The sequence below is a fragment of the Cydia pomonella genome, chromosome 8 (genome assembly GCF_033807575.1).
Source record: "Cydia pomonella isolate Wapato2018A chromosome 8, ilCydPomo1, whole genome shotgun sequence".
NCBI classification, from domain to species: domain Eukaryota; kingdom Metazoa; phylum Arthropoda; class Insecta; order Lepidoptera; family Tortricidae; genus Cydia; species Cydia pomonella.
Window position 1 is genome coordinate 17,041,527 of NC_084710.1, and position 21,139 is coordinate 17,062,665.

The window sequence follows — 21,139 nt, forward strand, 5'->3', positions numbered from 1 at the left end:
TATAAATTTAAACTTTAATTTAAACAGACAATTATTTACACTACATTTATTCCACTTGTGACGTTATTTAATTTCAGGTTATGGAGTGTGGAATTAAGAGGAGTAACATCTCTTAAGGTAGAACTGTTGCAAAAGTGTCCAGCTGTCAGCTATAAATAATAGTTCCAAATCTCTCCAGATTAGCGCTAGAGTAGCTAAGAACCTAGGCGTTATTGACGGAGTGAAGTGCGCTGTCTATAATTAGATTTTTTTTTCAAGTATTCTAGGTATTGTAACGCCACCTATTTAAGGTTTTTTGATGACACTTTTTGGTATATGGAGATTCCATTCCTTATCTCCACCTTCCGTATTTCAGGTCTTGACTTGGCTAGTTTTTACGTACAGGCTATATTATACTATGTCTGTTTCATTTTTCTAAAATTTGGGGCGTTAGTAAAATCTAGCCAAGTAAATTCCTGAAATTAAATAACGTCCCAGTTAAATACATGTTGTGTAAATAATTGTCTGTTTAAATTAAAGCTTGAATATTATGTTTTTGATGGCATATCATTACTTTTTGTACAGAAATTATGTTAGTGTTAATTTTTTTTTTTGTATTTTTGTGTTATTTTCTATATTTTCTTGTACCTTCTAAATATTAGAATGGATTGCCCATTCATTATCTGCAATTTTTCTTACACGTTTTCGGTTTATATTTAATTTGGCCAAGTCGGCACGGTATAATGTGCGTAGTCGGTTGTATTCTATTACTCGTATAGAGCTTACTTGTGCCTTGATTTGACTTGGATCTAGATTAATAAGGTGTACTCCGTCTAAAGTTTTACATTTAGGGAGTGCAACGTAAGCCTGCCCTTTGCTAAATATTGACGAGCCTATATCAAGAAGAGCGCTGTCAAGACGAAGGTCTTGTGATTTGTGGATAGTAATAGCATATACTAAGTATATAGGGAATTGTTCCCGATGAACGTATGCATTACTTAATGTCTGAAACTTAGTCTTGACACGTTCTAATTCGTACATTAAATTATGATTACATTTGATTGTAATTTTACGTGCGTTATTGTTGCTTTTGACGTCCCAATGTACTTTTTCTATTTTTCCAATGGATCCGTTTACCAGCCCCTTACTGACATCTATGTTTCTTCGGAATATTACACGTGCACCTATTTTTATTTTGATATCCTTTTCTCAGCCAGCGGTAAATGAGAAATCATCCTCGTTCTTTTTCAGTACTTCCTTTGCTCGTGTTTTTAAATACCGTGGACAGTCTATTTTAGATTTTATCCCCCTATGTACACCTACCTTGTTGCCAAATATCAAGTTTCTATGTCATCTGGAAGTGGGTTAGGTTTTTGATCTATATCAATATATGTTTTTTTTTTCAATCGAATTTTCAATCATTTCTGTTTTCAGATTTTTTCCTCTATGTACACCTAATAGCCTACCTTGATGTCTTGATGGAAGTGGGCTAGGTTTTTGTTTTATATAAATATATGACTTTTATTCAATCGAATTTTCAATAGTTTTCTGTTTTCAGATTTTTTCCCCTATGTACACCTAATAGCCTACTTTGTTGCCAAATATCAAGTTTCTAGGTCATCTGGAAGTGGGTTAGATTTTTGATCTATATCAATATATGATTTTTCTTCAATCGAATTTTCGATAATTTTCTGTTTTTCGATTTTTCCCCCTATGTACACCTAATAGTCTACCTTGTTGCCAAATATCAAGTTTCTAGGTTATCTGGAAGTGGGTTAGGTTTTTGATCTATATCAATATATGATTTTTTTTTCAATAATTTCTGTTTTCAGAATTTTTCCTCTATGTACACCTAATAGCCTACCTTGATGTCCCATTTCAAGTTTCTAGGTCAGGTCATCTGGAAGTAGGTTAGATTTTTGTTTTATATCAATATATGACTTTTATTCAATCGAATTTTCAATAATTTTCTGTTTTCAGATTTTTCCCTTATGTAAACCTACGTGCGTTATTGTTGCTTTTGACGTCCCAATGTACTTTTTCTATTTTTCCAATGGATCCGTTTACCAGCCCCTTACTGACATCTATGTTTCTTCGGAATATTACACGTGCACCTATTTTTATTTTGATATCCTTTTCTCAGCCAGCGGTAAATGAGAAATCATCCTCGTTCTTTTTCAGTACTTCCTTTGCTCGTGTTTTTAAATACCGTGGACAGTCTATTTTAGATTTTATCCCCCTATGTGCACCTACCTTGTTGCCAAATATCAAGTTTCTACGTCATCTGGAAGTGGGTTAGGTTTTTGACCTATATCAATATATGATTTTTTTCCATAGAATTTTCAATAATTTTCTGTTTTTAGATTTTTTTTCCTATGTACACCTAATAGCCTACCTTGATGCCCAATTTAAAGTTTCTAGGTAATCTGGAAGTGGGTTAGGTTTTTGTTCTATATCAATATATGTTTTTTTTTATCGAATTTTCAATAATTTTCAGTTTTCCGATTTTTTCCCCTATGTACACCTAATAGCCTACCTTGGTTCCAAATTTCAAGTTTCTAGGTCACCTGGAAGTGGGTTGACCTTTGTGGTGGGTGGTTAGGTTTTTGATCTACAAGTCAGTCAGTCACAAAAATGCCGGTTTTCAAACATTAATTTATCAATAACTGTTAGAGCTACGTTTATGAAATTTTGTATGTTAGACAAGTTAAGGGGCTTGAATAACTGTGCCAAATTTCATGTGTGTAGGTTAAATAGGTTTCAAGTTGTGAAGGTGTAAAAAGTAGCTTGAAATGGTTCGTGTAATATTACACACGGATGCGTCGCCAGTTCCATTTTCTTTGAACTTGGCTGGACACGCTACCGCGTGTCTAGATTATTATCCTTGCTAAATAATAATTTAGAATATTCAAATAGCAAATATCAGACAAAATAAATAGGTATCTAGTTATATTCGCCATTAAAATCATCGAAAGGGTTTAGCCGGGTAAGTAAGCAACTCGAAACTGCTCTTAGTGAAAAAGATCAATAGCTCTCATAAGATTGAGTACCCATCGTAGATATCAATGGTTTTAAAGTTTCAGAGTGAGAGTCCATCACCTGCCGCGTCCTTTCACGGGTCTTACCGATAGGCATACCGTAGGTATACTTATTTTCCTTCATAAGATATACCTATTGTAAAATAACGGGACGAGTGCTGCGAATAATCGTCTACCTACTATAACTTGTATCCTGAAGCTTTATTAAGTGCGCAACTCACAACTATTTGTGAGGTGCGTGCCTATGAGCAACATACATTTCGTAGCCCGTGCCTTTGATTACTCTAATTAACTTGTGTGGATGGCCTGCACTGGTATATGCTTGTGTAGTAGTAGAAAATTCTTTGTATCATTTTTAAATTATGTACATAACCAGTTCAGGGTCCTAAATGTGTTCAAGCTATAGTCTGGAAAACCCAATGTATCAGTAAATAAGAACAAAAAAACTATACATCTCGCAGACCATTCTGGTCTGACCGCAAGTTTCAGGGTCCGAAACGTACAGTGTTTCCACAGAATGGAAAGACCAATGGAATGCACAGAGCTTAGGCAACGCTGTCCTGGATCCAACTAAAGAGCCACCAGGATTGAATGAGCAACGGAAGATCTTTGTGTCTCTCAACCGCATCAGGACGGGAGTTGGCCGATGTAATCATACTCTGCACAGGTGGGGCTACAAGACCTCGCCTGGTTGCGACTGCGGTGCGCCGGACCAAACAATTGCGCATATAGTAGAGGAGTGTCCTCGGAGGCGGTATGCTGGAACAGGATCGGACAGTAATCTTGGTCAGCATATCTCTTTCTAGCTCTTATAGCTGCGTCCTTAATCGACGTATTGCGGACCGCCTTTCACTCGATCGAACAGGCCTCGGAACGGACCAAGATCGCGGTCTGGTACACCCGTCTATACGAGCTTATACACTTCGAAAAAAAAACAATGATTGGTAGCATTGGCTATATGCTGTCATCTGTCACTGTCAAAGTCATTATCAAAAGTCTAGCTGTCCATAGAGGTTATGCTCTGATGCTGTCATAATATGGTTTTCCAAGTCTTTCTATCAAAATCGATTGCTAAAAACAAAAACAACAAGCCATTATAGTGTAATATGCTGAAAGCTTTCAACAGGAAATCTTTCCTTGCGCTTTATTTATCCGTTCTGCGTCCTTGTTTTGTTATGGCGGAGGCTAATTTGGCTACATCTGCAGTATGCAGCAGTGGCAGTGCCGATGCAGGTACTTACTACTTACTCCTCTGGCGCAGCGACGCAAAGTGTGTCTTGGCCTACAACACGACTGCTCGCCACCGAACCCGGCCCAGTTCCTCGCCAGTCTTCAACCTGGAGCTCGCGCAGATCCGCGTCCACCGTCCACCTCATCTGCCCATCGATATCTAAGCCGACCAGCCGGACGGCGTGCTGTCGGTGTTCCCTCAAAGACTCTTTTCACTGCCTGATGCAGGTAGGTATTTTTAAATATGAGCCTAATGTAGGCACAAGCCTGTCCCAAGGATGAGAGGGCCTATAGGGATCAAAATAATCCCCACCTTCATCCAGAGTGGGTCGTGAATTTCCCAAATTTGGATTCAAGCAGCTTTTTATTTGAAAATTACAGCTAGGTTTTTGTATGAACACAAATCCTTCAAATTTATTTATATTAAACATTACCTAAGAAGTACAATTCGGTTTAAGGCCAAGCAAAGGGCATGTTGAAATGTACCTAAAAATCCTATAAGTAATACTACAAGTCTCTGCTTAAACTTTTACCCCCTTATTCATAAACGTCTACTAAAGTTACGAAGCTGCTAATAATCGTTTGTCCCTTTCCGACGTATTGGTATGATGGAAAGGGACAAACAATTATTAGCAGCTTCATAACTTTAGTAGAATAAGGGGGTTAGAACCTACATTTTAGATTCTAGTCAGTATAGCTGAATATACTAAGAATACTAGTCAGTAACATCACAGAAATTTATTACAATAGATTTAATCCAAATGTTATTTCCAGACAAATACTCTGTGGCTTATGTCACAGTACCAAACAATGAGGTAGCAAAGACCCTGGCTCACGGGCTAGTGAAGCAGCAACTCGCAGCCTGTGTCAACATCATCCCTCAAGTTACCTCGGTGTACATGTGGAAAGGAGAGATTAATGAGGATAGTGAGGTGAATACAATACATAACTAACTTACAGTACAGCCAACTACAAGGAAAAGTACCCACTGTGTTTGATTGGGAGGCAATGACATTTTATTTTACATGTTGAGTGGCTGCCATGCATGGCCCTTAACCACTTTAAGAGTTATAGCTTAGGATTCAAATTGTTCTCCTTTTCAGTTGCTACTAATGATCAAGACAAGAACATCTCAAGTAGACCAGCTGACAACTTATGTGCGCTCCAACCACCCATATGAGGTGTGTGAAGTTATATCCTTACCTATTAAGAATGGAAACCCACCATATCTCAAGTGGATTGGGGAGACAGTGCCAGAAACTGAAACTAAGGTCTGTCAGAAGAAATAATTAAATTAGTGTTAAGTATACTAGTTTTTGTTATAATTTCTCGTATTGTACAAGTTTATGTAATAGTTTTGTACATTTAGTTGATAACTAAGAACACCTATGAATAAAAAAATAAAAAAATACTGAGCATTTATTTGGTATGTTGTTGTAGTTACTCATGTAAGTAATGTAATGTTGTTTGTTGACAACATAGTAAAATGATTTGAACATAGTAAATGTATGTAAGCTCGAACCTGGAATGACTGCCCTAAATACAACAAACAATAATAATATATCATGTGATTTTATTCAACCTTTACTTATCCTATGAATGTACATAAATTTTCTATACAGTTAAAATACATTTATTAAAAAATAGGGAGTAATACCTGCTTTAAACTAATTTCATTAGGTTAGGTTACTCTAAATTATTCAGTAGTGTATTATCTTTTAAAAAGGAGACATCTAGCGTAGTTAGCGTAAACCATATGAAAAGCTGTATTAACTATTTAGATGAGATGTCACTACTAGTGTGTTCTTAAAAAACTCTAGATGGCTTACAAAAGAAGATAATGAGTACTGGAGTATATAAAATTATATTCCAAATAAAACTCAACTAAAACTATTGGCTTTACGTGTGCGGCCTTGGCACCCGCCTAGCTGTTCTGGGACATAAGTTATTTGACAGTTCACAGGTGACATATAGTATGAAAATTTGTGTCCAATAAAATTCAAATGTTTGTCACTTCATGAGTATAGATGCGCGGCAGTGGGTATTATATTAACCTCCACCTTTAACAAGGCTGCTTGGCTTCGCGAGCCTCCCGATTTTTAAATGACATTGCAGAGGAAGTAATTCTCAGATACTAGTCGGGTGGCATATATTAGGTATATATCAATCAGTGTTTAGATACTAACAGTAACTTTGTAACGCCTTTTGTAACGGGGTTCGTTCGTCGGGGTTATAATTTATAATCGCCCAAATCTAAAAAAAACTGAAACTTTTCGCGGTTACTGTACCTATTATAATATTTATAATGCCCCTACACAATTCGCGAGCGATATCCATCTTACTGCACCTTACGAACATATACGTAACGTAGCAACATACTACTTAGAAGAAAGGAACCATATTTACGTAATTTTAATGGGTAAAACTATTGTCACAATTACACTGCCAACGATGGTTCTTTTAAAAAGGTTTTTTTTTACGGCGGGAAATAATTTTCATTAATTTTTGCAAAAAATACGGAAATTGTAGTCTGGGATTGCTCCAGACTACAGACAGGTATGGGCAAACTATATTCCGAATGTAAGTAGGTATATGGTTTTCTCTACATAATTAATAAATCTACTTAAGTCATACTGAAAGTTCCTGGGAGTAGATATCCACCAAATTTTAAACGGGTACTTCTTTATAATGGAATTGACCACAATCTAAAAGCACACGGCTCATTAAAAATTGTGCTTGGGCTCTTGTTGTACGAGTATATTACATATAAGTTTCGGTTTGGATCTCAGTAGTCATGCAGTCCTATTTTTTGACTCGTTTGGATACAAAGTTGTTTGAATCTGCTGATATACGATTCTTTTGTAACTTTATATCATTGACTTCGATCTTAGTTTCGGGAGTAGAGTTGTTATCGAAAAATATCTCGATAATCATCCGTAAGATTAATACAAAAGCGACTCGATTTATATATTTATCTACTACCACCGGTGGAACAGTAGGCACGGGGGCGTGATTATAAAACACAGATCAAACCGAATGACTTAAATTACATCTCAAAAATAACACAAAGCAAAATATATTTATTTAAAGAGATCCCAGGGATAAGTTCGCCTTTGTACTAGTGATGAGTGTTTTTTTACAAGCTGATATTTAACTTGCCCTGTTAGTATGTAAGTAAGTTTGTTACCTAGTGTTCCCGATTTCCGATTCAGCTGAAAATTTGCATACATACATGTATGTCGGGTGACAATGCAATATTATGGTAAGTACCTACCATCGAGCTGATCTGATGATGGAGAGAGGAGGTGGCCATAGGAACTCTGTGTTTGGGTTTTAAGAATTGTCTCGATGAGTATTAGTTGCATGTGGTAAGAAAAGTACTGTCAGCGAGAAAAGTTTGTAGGTGCCAAAAATAAGTTTTTGCTAAAAACTTATTACTTATTTCCGTTTTGTTTACTTTTTTGTACAATAAAGTGTTTTACTACTATATTTTCAATAAATAAGTTTTATTCGGTTAAACTCGGGGTAGGCTAGGAGAATCAGGCAATTGACCAATGTTGAGACAGCTCATCTTGTCTATTATAGTTATTTTCATAGTGTAATGTGTCATATGGTATTCTGGTTTGGGGCAAAGCAGCTGACATACAGACTATATTTGTCTTACAAAAGAGAGCCATTCGTTCTATATATAACTTAAGAGCACGTGAATCATTAAGAGAACTTTTCAAAGAAATTAATATTTTACCTGTAGCTTCCCAATACATCTATTATGATAGTATTATTTGTTGTTAAGAATCTAGACTCCTTCACTAAGAATTCAGATGTCCATAACTATAACACTAGAAATAAAAATAAGCTTTCTATCAGAAAGTTTCGTGTCCGCAAAGTACAACAGTCATTCGTTGGGCAATGCACTCATTTTTATAACAAGTTACCCTTGCCAGCTCTTAAGAATTACTTTAAAAAGTCATTGATATTGAAGGCTTATTACAGAGTCGAGGACTACTTGACAGACAAACATGCATGGTCCAACCAGAAACTGTTAAAACAAGTAGCAATTTTTTTTAACAAGATGTGTGTTTGTTTTAAAAAGATGTGTCCCGCCGAGTTTCCTGCCGGTCCTTATTGGGATACCCTCCTCTAATTGAGGGGGGGATTTAAATCTTCTTGGATCAGAGGTGTAGGGTTAGAGCCGGTATAGCTTTATTTGATGTCCATAAGCTCATTGTAATATGCCTACCTGAATTATAAAATATCTTTATCTTATCTTAGTGATTGGTGCAAGTGGCCCTAAGTGGCTTATTCCTTAAAGATGTCCAAAAACATATTTTTTGTCGTTCAACTTTACGTCACTATCTATTTGATGTTGACTGTACAAACTACTTTCTATAGAAAAATTGACTTCCCATATTAGAATTGTATCCGATTTCTATAAGTTCTATCGCAACTCGTACATAAACGAGGCGGTTTCTTGGAGTTTATAATTATCCATATTACAATATAATATTTAGTATAGGTAAGACCCAGGTATAGGTACAATAAAGGACTATAATCATTTGTGTAAAAAAATATTATGGTCAATATTTATGTTATTGTGGTAGACTAATTAGCAGCTTTGTGTGTGATAAAAGAGGTTATCAAATTGTCTCGATGTCGACTTTTAAATACAGTAGCGGCAAATCATATTTTTTCAGATACATTTGCATTTTTTTTTTGATAATTTCTCAAAAATGGCCCTTGCGATTTCGATGAAATTTATAATATAGGAAAGGTTGATTTTTAAAATAATTAGTGTGTCCGAGTTTGCGCGGTAGCCCGAAAAATCGAACCATAAAAGTTTTATTGTTGGAAAGATTCGCTTTTAAGTGTTTTAAAATAAAAAAGTTCAATATTTATAACATACATTAATCAGTGTGTGTGAAGTCCCCAACCCGCATTGTGCTAACGTGGCTGCCTACTGGTCCAAGATACGTTATAAGAAATATTTACCTACCCGTTATTTTAGATACCTATACTTTATAAGAAAAACATGTTAGAAAATATTCAAATTGACACATTGCAAATACGTTGCCTAGAAAAAATTGCGTACAATTTTATTTTTTTATTTTTTTTGTTATTTAATCGTATATTGTACCGTGTTTTTATTAAGTGAACACATCACATTGACTTCGCTCTGAACACATTCCACTTAACTGCTTTGCTTTCTTGATGCGCAAGAGTCATTCACAACACTGTACGGGATGTGGGACAAGAGAAGATGCTACTCACATTATGATGGAATGTATCCGAAATCCGAAACGAAGCCAGAAAGGCGAGCTTTCATAATTAAACAGTACCTGGGCGACCGAGCTTTGCTCGGTTATAACTATTTATTGTAATATGGTGGTGTACCTATAGGTGATAATCTTAACTACATTTTTTTACTAAATTAAACAATAAAAATTAAAAAATTATATATAAACTTGAACATATAAAAAAAAAATTGCCACCGGGCGAGATTCGAACCCGTAACACTCGTTTCTAGCCGTCCGCGTCTTAACCCGCTGGACCAAACGGACAGTGGCCGGCAACACGAAATTGGCGACCATATTCTGCGTCGAAAGAAAAACGCATGAAAACTCGAAAACACGCGTTTTCCTAAACATAAGACTAATCTATATCGATTGTATACCCCCAAAAACCCCCATATACCAAATTTCAGCGAAATCGTTAGAGCCGTTTCCGAGATCACAGAAATATATACAAGAATTGCTCGTTTAAAGGTATAAGATATATATACAAGAATTGCTCGTTTAAAGGTATAAGATAAAATCAATATATTAAATGTGGCCTAACGATATTTTAGCACATCCTTAAAACAGCTAAAGATTTATACAAACTTGTTAATTTAGGAATTAAACGACGGTAAAATTGTGATTTTGATTTGTAACAATGGGGCTGACATCATTAAATATGATAAAACCCTTTTATTTCAATAAAGATAAAAAAACAAACAAATGAAAACGTTGGCATACTCGTATCAATGACTTTTCGGACATCTATCGTTCTAGTTAGTGCTTGCGTTAAGTAGCAAATGTATAAACTCGTACTAAACGCTAATCAAAATGTAAATAGGCCCCAAGGCAAGTGTTCACGTTCGTCTTATCAAATAAAAATAAATTATAGATTATCTCCGAAATTCAGTTAATTAGTATAAGTGATCTTTGAGAACGTAACTTAATTTAAGCTCAGAGATGCACCTTCGAAATTAACGGAAATCAAAAATAAAGTTGTGGCCCTAGTGAATAAGGGTACAAGTCTCAGGCAGCGAAGGTGTAAAAAAGGAGAAGTTCCACGAACACTTATGCCCTTATTTCCTAAGCTGCACGAGACTTGTGCCTTTTTTCACTAGGGCCACAATTATCTCCTTCTATAATACGTTGCCACGTGCAGTGGGAGGTAAGTTTAAATATAAATGGTCTTAATGATGATAAAATTTCTAAAGAATGCCTGCAAACATATACCGGGTGTTTCCTGTGTCAGGAGCAATAAATTAAATTGTAGGCTGCCTCAAACTCACCAACATTTGTTCAGCGACTTTTGAAAACTTTAACTTTTATTACACATTAAAGTTGTGACTAGCCATATGCCTATTTCGTAATATTGGCCTTGGTTTTATATTAAAACACATAGAAAATAATGAAAAACTACAGTACTCTTCGTTTGCATCTTTCAGTCATGATTTCACTCCGTATTCTAACAATTACAACTTGAAGGACACGTTTCCGTATTTTACCACTTGTGATTTCGATTAAATACATAGCACTCAGTGAATTTTCATTTATTTATTTATTTTAGAATGCTGCGAAGAATGATAATAATCAATTGAAGTTAACCTAGAATAAATGCATAATTATTGGTGTAATAAAGAACATTGAGTTACTAACTTAATAATAAACGTAAAATATTACAATACAGACGTTATTTTCAGAAAACAAAACTATAATACCTGAAGTTAAATAATAATGTGGGCATATTCATGCTTGATAGGTTTTGAAACGTTTCATTTTATCATTTTTTTGGTCTACTTAAACTGACTACTAAGCGAATACTGTCGTTGTGTGCGTAAAAGTCGCTATTATGTCGCCGTTATGTCGCTATTATGTCGCCGTTATGTCGCCATTATGTCGCTACTATGTCGCCGTTATGTCGCTATTATGTTGCCGTTATGTCGCCGTTATGTCGCTACTATGTCGCCGTTATGTCGCTATTATGTCGCTATTATGTCGCTATTATGTCGCCGTTATGTCGCCGTTGTGTCGCTACTATGTCGCCGTTATGTCGCTATTATGTCGCCGTTATGTCGCCGCTATGTCGCCGTTATGTCGCCGTTATGTCGCCGTTATGTCGCTATTATGTCGCCGTTGTGTCGCTACTATGTCGCCGTTATGTCGCTATTATGTCGCCGTTATGTCGCCGTTGTGTCGCTACTATGTCGCCGTTATGTCGCTACTATGTCGCCGTTATGTCGCTACTATGTCGCCGTTATGTCGCTACTATGTCGCCGTTATGTCGCTACTATGTCGCCGTTGTGTCGCTACTATGTCGCCGTTATGTCGCTACTATGTCGCCGTTATGTCGCTACTATGTCGCCGTTGTGTCGCTACTATGTCGCCGTTGTGTCGCTATTATGTCGCCGTTATGTCGCTATTATGTTGCCGTTATGTCGCTATTATGTCGCCGTTATGTCGCTATTATGTCGCCGATATGTCGCTATTATGTCGCTAGTCGCCAATATGTCGCTGTTATGTCGCTACTAAAGTATATAAAAGGGCCGTAAAGTACGGAGGATGGGGATTCATTCTTTAACCATCGGACTGGCGGTATCTCTGGCTTTGAGTAAGTAAAGTTTCTCTACTATTCCTTCTATTTGTTTGTGTTTGCTGGGAATTATCCTGGTAAATTTAAACTTGTAAATTGGTCTATGTTTGGCATTGCGGGGACAATGTTGTCGTAAAGCTAAGCTTAGGCTATGGTGGAGATTCTTTGCTTCCTTATCTGTGTTACTATATTGTGAGTTTTTTGTTAGTAAAAACTAATTTTGTTATTTTATTACCTTTCTATGAGGTTAGTTTGTTATTTTATAAAGCCAGATCACTGTTTGGACTAACAGTTTGTCCATCTAATCAGCTGCTCCCTAACGGTGTCAAATTGCAGCTGTTTAGAAGTCTTTTGCTCCAAGTTGAGAGGACTTGGCGTCTCTTCTTTACCAACATAAGAGGCGAGCATACTCTCCTTAGTCTCAAGGTCCAGCTGTTAGATGAATGTGAGGGCATCACGTGCGTGCCATTGAGAGTAATCTCGGCTCACTGAAGTCTGCAGTAATTGAGGCTAGGTCTCGTATTAAATATATTTATATATTTCGGTGCTCTGGCTCATGCTAGTGCTGGTCACGGGAGGGCTTCTGTCATGATTGGTAACAAACACAGATAAAGTTTTAGTCATGGCAGGGTATCCCATGTGACTGGTACGGGTGTGTGTGCTAGTGCGCTGATTACCTATAGACATGCTAGGGCGGTCTATTCTCATCCACCGTGCCCACGTGGCGATGAGGAGGGGGCCAATCACACAGACACTAGGGTTTGCTATACCTCGGTTTTGTCGGCCGAATGCTTACAGCTTAGACTTAGGGATACACTTGTGTATGTTCCAAATCACTAGATCAATGGTAAGTACGATCTGTGTTCTGGACATACTAGATTAGGGTCTAAGGGTAGGAATAGGGTAGAGTCACACACACTGTTATAGGGTCTCTCTCTTAGGTTTGATCTAGAAATTCGATTGGTTGGTGTATATATATATATCTTTCAAAAGGTTCTAATGACGTGAAGCTATGTTTTATAACGTGTACTAATGATAATATTAGTGAAATACCGGTAATGGGTTTTAATTACCTAAATCTTCCAGACTGTTACTCTGAGTGGAAAGTTGAGGGTTATCTGTAACATCTTATATCTATTTATTTTCATTTCTGGGTTTTTGGTGTAGAGACGAAGTACTGAGTATTCGATCAGGTCCTAAGGTATTTATATATTCAATCCTTACATATCAAGTTGGGTTTAGGAACACAGACTATTCTGGGATAAAAGAATGGTTTGTTTTAGAGACCCTTTGGCAGGCGAGCGCAGTCCATTGGAATCTTTGAGTGGAATAATACTCACCTTGATAGTTCGATCTCATAAAGTACAGTAATGAGTTAAACTTGTACTTCGTTTATACATTTGAAAGGCCTAGAAATTCAGCCTACTTTTAGCTATGGGGACTGGGTAATGGCTTAGTAGCCTTAGCTTTTGGATATAAAAGATAAGTAATTGGTGTCTGACGAATACTTATCGCTTCTCTTCGTCAGCCCCTAGGTTTGTATAGGGTTGCGAAGCGTTGGTCATAGCCCGTCTGGCTAATAAGATAGTAGGTGGCCCGATTGATATTGCTAATCGGAGTAAGAGTCTTCAGACCTGCATCTAGCATTAGAGGCAGCACGCGTGATCCGTTCACACCTCGTTTAGAAGATGATAGGATTGATAGGTAATAATATTTTAATCTTAATATAAGTGTGTAAATGGGCTTAACCCGGGAGTGCTGCTTCAATGTTACCCCGAAGACTTAATAGGAGTAGCAGGATTTTACCAAAAATATTTTTATATTTATATAATCATATATGCTGCAATAACTAAATATTTTTCTAATTAATTATTAAAAATATATCTTACATTACATCAAAAATCATTGATAGTTTCTGTAACTTAAGGCTACACCCGTCGTCTACGACCTTGCGCGTGGGGGCGGAGCCCATATCCTTTATCGCGACACTGCTCATACCTTGTCGATTGTTATATATTTTCATTCTACTTATAAGGTGTCATATTTAATATAGAAATGGTTTGGAATAACTTAATCTTATGGTATTTTGCTGAAGGTTGAATTTTAACATAATATCCTATCGATTATTTCCTCTCAACATAATAAATTATTTAGTATAGTAAATTTCCGAGTCTTAACGTCTAGGTAATACTTAATCAGGTAGAATCAGAGTCCAAGATTTAGTTGTTACTCATTAAAGAATCTAGGGTACCGCGGTTCGCTTCAAGGGGTCCTAACCTTTAACTAGACGTTCACTTGGCCAAATTATTGTTAAGGTAAAATTATTGTTGGGGTAAATTTTAGGGGTAATTTTAAAGGTGGGATTGATAACGATTAGGTTCCTTATTTTATTAGGTCCGGGGTTTAATAGATGGGGTAGATTGGGGTTTAGTAGGGGAAGTTACAAAGTTGATACTAAGACGCAATGTATTGTGAATTTTGTTACGTTTAAAGCGTGACAAGCACAGATAATTAATTAGTTACTTCGTAAGTGACAAGCAACGTCAAACACACTGATGTCAGCGTACATTGAAAATAATATTTTTGTATGAAAAAGAAAAAAATCTAAAGATTTCATAACTTTTAAAAGTTGTTAGTCAAAAGATATATCGTTTTAGGAGTACAATATATGTTTTAATTATTTGCTCGTGTTACTGGAAAAATCCGGTATTTATTGCCGTTACTGTAGGTATTAAATAATACTCAACCGTAAAAGAAAATCTAGCAATCATCGTATCTAGTGCATTTTCTAGTAAGCCAGACATTTTCATTCAGTCAGTATTACTTAGTTATTTAAAGTTTAATATAATTTACTTTTCTAAAGTACATTGTTTAATCATTTTGGTTGTTTTTTATCATTCATTACAGTTTGTGATTGTTATTATACGATTTACATAGAATTATTATATACCTATGACGTAAGTCGGCCCACATCCTGTGCGTAAGTCAGTTCCTTTTCATTTGTGTAAATAAAAATACAAGGTTTTCTGTTAGGACTGAACCCTGAAACGGACATCAGCCGTGACGTCACCGAAGACAGATAGGGGGTGAATGTCACAAGATCGGAGCTGATTACAATTTGTGGGATCGGATGGCGATAGGACTAATTGTAACACGATTAGAATAGGCAAGTACCTACTTACTATAAAAAAAGGTAAACGGTATGTATTTTATTTAAGAACAACTTCTGCCCGCGGCTTAGCTTGCGTGGGTTCATATTGAAGATTCATACAAATTATCCTATGTCATTCTTCGGGCCTTAAACTTTCTCCATACCAAATTTCATCTAGATTGGTTTAGCGGTTTAAGCGTGAAGAGGTTACAGACACGAGTTACTTTACTTTTGCATTTATAATATTAGTAGGGATTTTTATGTATACTGATTTTTGGATGTACGTTTACTACGTACGTTTGTAAATGCTTCTAACACCTGGAATATACAATAAGGTAATTTTTTATATTATACACATTAGTACCTGATATGTATTCGTAGGGTTTACAGGTAAAACCTTATTAGGCTGGTGCCATTTGTTATTTTACCAACCCCATTACTTATTTGTTTATTTTAACTTTATTGTACAATATAACAAATAAAGTACAAATGGCGAACTTAATGCCCAATGGCATTCTCTACCAGCCAACCATCAGGCTAAATAGAAACGGTCTCAAAACAAGCATTTAACAAAAAAACAGAATAATTAACTTAAAACACGCAATATATCGATAAATAGTATATACTAACGGTAATAAACTTACATAAATATACTGTAATGAAATATATATATTAATTTATGTACCCAGTGCAAAAAAATACTATGAGTATTACTATCAGTGTTACACAAAGGTTTTTGTTTAAACAAGCCCTAAACACTGAAAAAAGCCCTAACGTAAACACTCAAGTCTCGAGAGAAGATAGATAGCGGGGGTGAACGTGACAAGATGAACGAGCCGATTACTGTCTATCAGATCAAGCGGCAATTGGACCGACTAATTGTACCACGATAAGAAAAGGAAAGAACCTACTGACATTTATTGATCTACAATTACCATGGAATGCTTACTTATAATCATTATTTTTAGTGATAGTTAAAACTCAAGTCTTTTGAATCCCTTGCTTCAAGATTCGACACAGTTTTTCAGACTCTTATAATTAAGTCGAAACCCGGTTTTTTTCAACTTAGTCTTTTGTAGAAGCTTGAGCCCTTTTCAGAGAAGAGAGAACTCTAATTTATGCGCTTAAAAAACTCAATAAAGTACTCGACTCGGAACTTAGGATTCGGAAGTTTTTTAGCGCAGACTCGTAAAAACGAGTCTAGTTCTTCTAATATAGACTTTTTATCCTGAAAATAATTAGTTTTTACCAAGACTAATTATTTTCAGGGTAAATTTTTATTATTATTACAGTCAATCATTAGAGACAAATACCAGCCTTCCGACTATATCCCGCAATAATAACATACCTATTGATAATTTGCGCTCAATTTGGGCGTTCCTACTTCCTACCTACTTGTAGTTGCTTACACTCGCACGGCGAAAATCAATTGGAAGTTGAATAGGTAGGGTAAACTAACATTATCTTTGGCACCGCTCCAATTAAGTATCTTTCACACACGTATAACGTTGGGATGTTGTAGGTATTCAGAAAAGCGAACGTAACGTACGATATGATATCAATTGGTGTTGATTCGTATTCGCGCTGTTTAAGACAGTTCTACACATCTATGTATTACTCTCGAGAACGCAGCTCTCGCGACTCCACTCTGACCGGCCGCCTGAGGCAAGCCAGATTTTTGCGTATTCGCTTACAAATATTAATAAAATAGGTTTTTTTATAGGTATGTATCATACGTTCTGCTAATAAAATAGAAACCAAATAAGTGGAGACTGAATGGATATTGGACGCGTTTGATATGCTAATCAGGTTTTCTCAAGTTGGTCGGTTACTTCAGTCGCTAGAAGAGCCAGAAGGGTTATTGACTGCATAATGCGATGGATGATAAAACTGGGAGTAATACAACATTGTACACTATCTAATAATTATTTTAACGAAGAGGAACTTGATCGCGTTTACCGTATACCTCGTGTTTGGCATTTGTCAATGTAGGGTAAGATGGTGTAGGATGCACTTAAGATACAGTGTTATAAAAAATAAACAAATACATGTTACGAATTAGTTCTTGTTTTATTTGAGAGGGCGTCTAATATTATAATTAAATGACAACAAAATTATAACCGGAACTTTTATAAACTTTCGAAAACGAAACAACAAATCACACAAGATTTGCGAACTCTTACACATACCGTGAATGAATGAATGTAATCGTTGTTTGCAATGAACATATTGGGAGCGTGCACGACTGTCACGCAACCTAGTGTCCGCAATTCTAGGGCAAAACGTCAATTCACTACATCTTATAAAACTACTCCAAAACTAAAAACTACTGAACGGATTTTCATACGACTTTCATCTATCAATAGAGTGATTCTTGAGGAAGGCTTAAGTATATAACTTGTTAAGGTTTTTTGTAAATTGTTTGAAATATAACGATGTTGTCGGAAAAAATCATGCTGGCTAGGAGCTTTAATCGAAAACGCTGCCTAATTCGTTTGAGCTATAACAACACAATGTATGGTGGAGTTGTTTCTCATTCATAGGTCTACAAAAAAGTCCGCGATGTGAAATGTCTATCTTTTAAGGATAACTTACTATATCCATTCTTAACTTCTAGAAAAAGATCACGTAATATGTGGCATTTGCAAAGCTATTTACATGGATACATTATTAACAATTATCAAAATAAATACGTTAGTTATATTAAGCATTTCATACAGATTACAATGGTCCCTTACACCATACAATTTAAACGAATATTTCAGGAGTAATCGTAAATCAAAGTTTCATTTCGAGCCATATAATTGTACGAAATGTTAAAGACGCTATCCGCAGTTAGTTTTTAATTTTTACCACCTTATGCGCTGGGATCGCTTTACTTACCCCCACCACGCACTTCGCACGGTCCCAATAGTAACATAAGATCTTAATATTATTTATATACATTCGCATTCTGTCAAAATAGACGTGTGAAAATAATTGACAGTGACATATACAGGATGATTTCTGGGTCGTGATCCAGACCGCTTTTTCTGAATAAATAAACAAATAAATAAATAAATATTATAGGACATTATTTCACTAATTGACTAAGTTCCACAGTACCTAAGCTCAATAAGGCTTGTGTTGAAGGTAATTACACAACGATATATATATAATATAAATATTTATAAATACTTAAATACATAGAAAACACCCATGATTCAGGAACAAATATCCATGCTCATCACACGAATAAATGCCCTTACCAGGATTTGAACCCGGGACCATCAGCTTCGTAGGCAGGGTCACTACCCACTAGGCCAAACCGGTCGTCAAAATGATGAATCTATAAATGACTTACATTATCATACGGTAGTATTTGATTGAAAGATAATTAGTTTGATTTTTATCATTTTTCAAGTAAAATTAATCTTATACGAAGTAATCATGGTCACCCTATGACTTTTGACATACGCTGTATGGAAAGCGACAAGACGTCACATTGAGTAGGGTGACCAAACTGTATGCAAACATGTTTTTTTCTACTTGTCATCTGAAAAATAATCATAATTATTGGTGATAATAAATAAGGAGCAACATCATTAGACTCACTTTGAATTCTGTGTGATGTCTTGTTCTCTTGCTCCACGACCCCGAAATCACCCTGTATAATCACTCAGTCCTTTAAAATAAGATATAATTATAAAAATAATTACAATCGCAAATATTTATAATAGTAGGTAATTGATTCAATACCTAATCAATAGAGTAATATTAATCAGAAAAAATAATTAAAATAAGAATAAGTTAGGTTATTTTAAATATATAATGTTTATAGGGTTTTTACGTTTGGCTGGAATATTATGAGCTTGACTCTCCGTGTCAGTTTCCTTGATTGCCATACGGAGCGGAGCTGTGAGAAGGTTGCTCTTGCTTTGGCTATTCTCGAAGCGATGTCTTCTTCGGTCCCTCCAGTTTCTTACACGACGCTCCCGAGGTAAGTCAATTTGTGGACTTGCTCCACAGCCTCTGTGCCAATAAGGAGTGGCATGGTAATTTACTTAGCAAATCGTTTTGTCAGTCAGGACTCTATTCGTCCGCGTACTGCTACACCAGCCTACCCTAAGATTGTCATCTTGGCTAGCCTATGGCCTATGTTGGTGATGACCTATTTTTTTTATTGCAAGCTCAAATTTTGTTTAGAATTCTATCTTGGAAATAACATTTTATATAAGTAGTAAGTAGTTGGTACAACAATAGATTAAAAGCATGAAGGAGGAGGGGCCCCGGGGGGGGGGGGGTTTGTCTTTCAGCGGTATCTAAGTTAAAATTGTCAATTACCAACTATGGCAATATAACATATTGATGACTAGACACCAACTACTAAAAATAGTAACTAGAATTATTTAGAGAACATAACACACGTAAAACAAATAGCCCCATGTGAAGAGCGTGCATGTGGAAACAGAGGATAGGTACAACAAAACATTCAAAACATTCTACTGGACTGCAAGTGGATAAAAGTATAAAGGAACAAAACCTAGAGCCTCTGTGAATACTAAAGGAAGCAGTTGGCAATCTAAAAACTTTGTTAGGTTTCGTGGGGTAGTTAGAGTAGCGCAACCTCATATTTCACACAAAATGGCCGTCGATTTGCGGAAAATGCCCAGTAAAAATATCTAACAATATATGAGCAATATTGCTTAGTGTAAATTATAATAGTACCTACTACTGTAATAAATAGGTTGCCTTATTAATTAGTTGGTCCAGTCCATGGTTACCTAGAATAACCGATTTTTATTTAAAAACTAGGCAAAAATCAGATGATATGTATAATATAAACTTTCATTTGATATAATATACGTTTAAAGAATGAAAAAAGTAAAAAAAAACTGTCCGTACGCAATTTCAGTAGGAAACCTATTTGAAATGTGTAAATGTGAATATTATCTATCATTTATGTATTTCTTATCCCAAATAAATAACAGATGAGGGCAGATATTTCCTGTACCTAACGTACCTTAGACTATAACAACGGTAGATATAACAATCTTATTTATTGAACACAATGCAAGCTTGCAGTTTCAGACTAATTCACTTACATGCTAGGAGCTAGGAACACATAAATTATCAAGAATAATGAAGATAACTATATCATGGTAACGAATCAAAAATTAACATAACTAAAGTATAAAAATCATGCGCATATAAATTTCAAAACAAATTCAAATTGTCATTTCACTTGACAATAACAAGAAGACAAAAAGAAGAGGAGAAGAACTTATGTAACTTTAGTAAAATTAAGAATTATATGTCAAATTAATCGAATTCAACATTTCCACTATTTATATTACCGAATTTATTTTAACTTAAAGTAAGGCAAAGAAAAGTAAACACTGCAAGAACTTAACGATAAAGATTTTAAATATTACCACTGTTTTCTTAGGATTTCAATTTCAAACTTTCAAACTAATTTAGAATAACTTCCCTCGCAAAATTCTACATCGATATCAGTTCCGAAAGGAACCTCAAGTACACAAAGATAGATACAAACACATTCGAAAGTTGCGTTCGCTTTCCTCCGTCAATCTTACTGCGTTCTCCAAAGAGTGAAATTTTATCGAGTTTCGTAATCACATACGGCATTTTAACTTGGAAAGGCAAAATCGCGGCGTAGCGGTTGTCTACGATCCGTAGCAGTGACGCAGTCTCCGTAGCGCTACGGAGGCTACAGGCTACGGCTCCAGATTCAACGACCTTTGTTTAAACCTCCGCATACGCCATTGACAAATTTCTATCTAAATTTTTTTTTCAAAAGTGTATCGATTCTCCTTGTGAAACATTGAAAATAATTCGTGTTAATAAAATTATCGTAAACAATCTTAAGTTTAATTTGAAT

At 35.7% G+C, this 21,139-nt stretch overlaps 1 protein-coding gene across 1 annotated transcript; it reads left to right on the top strand.

Annotated features, from left to right (window-relative positions):
• The first annotated feature begins 3,801 nt into the window (after positions 1 to 3,801).
• On the top strand, positions 3,802 to 5,808 carry LOC133520716 (protein CutA homolog). The gene is made up of 3 exons (XM_061855333.1): positions 3,802 to 4,250; positions 5,022 to 5,179; positions 5,351 to 5,808. Exons 1-3 carry the CDS (start codon positions 4,124 to 4,126, stop codon positions 5,534 to 5,536), a joined length of 471 nt encoding a protein of 156 aa, XP_061711317.1. The 5' UTR covers positions 3,802 to 4,123; the 3' UTR covers positions 5,537 to 5,808.
• The last annotated feature ends 15,331 nt before the right edge of the window (positions 5,809 to 21,139 follow it).

Bases quoted from the DNA above. Each gene is read 5' to 3' on its own strand.
- LOC133520716 (XM_061855333.1), top strand. From the start codon at position 4,124: ATGCTGAAAGCTTTCAACAGGAAATCTTTCCTTGCGCTTTATTTATCC. The intron at 4,251-5,021 runs GTACTTACTACT...TGTTATTTCCAG, and splicing joins CAGTGGCAGTGCCGATGCAG to ACAAATACTCTGTGGCTTAT. The intron at 5,180-5,350 runs GTGAATACAATA...TCTCCTTTTCAG, and splicing joins AGATTAATGAGGATAGTGAG to TTGCTACTAATGATCAAGAC.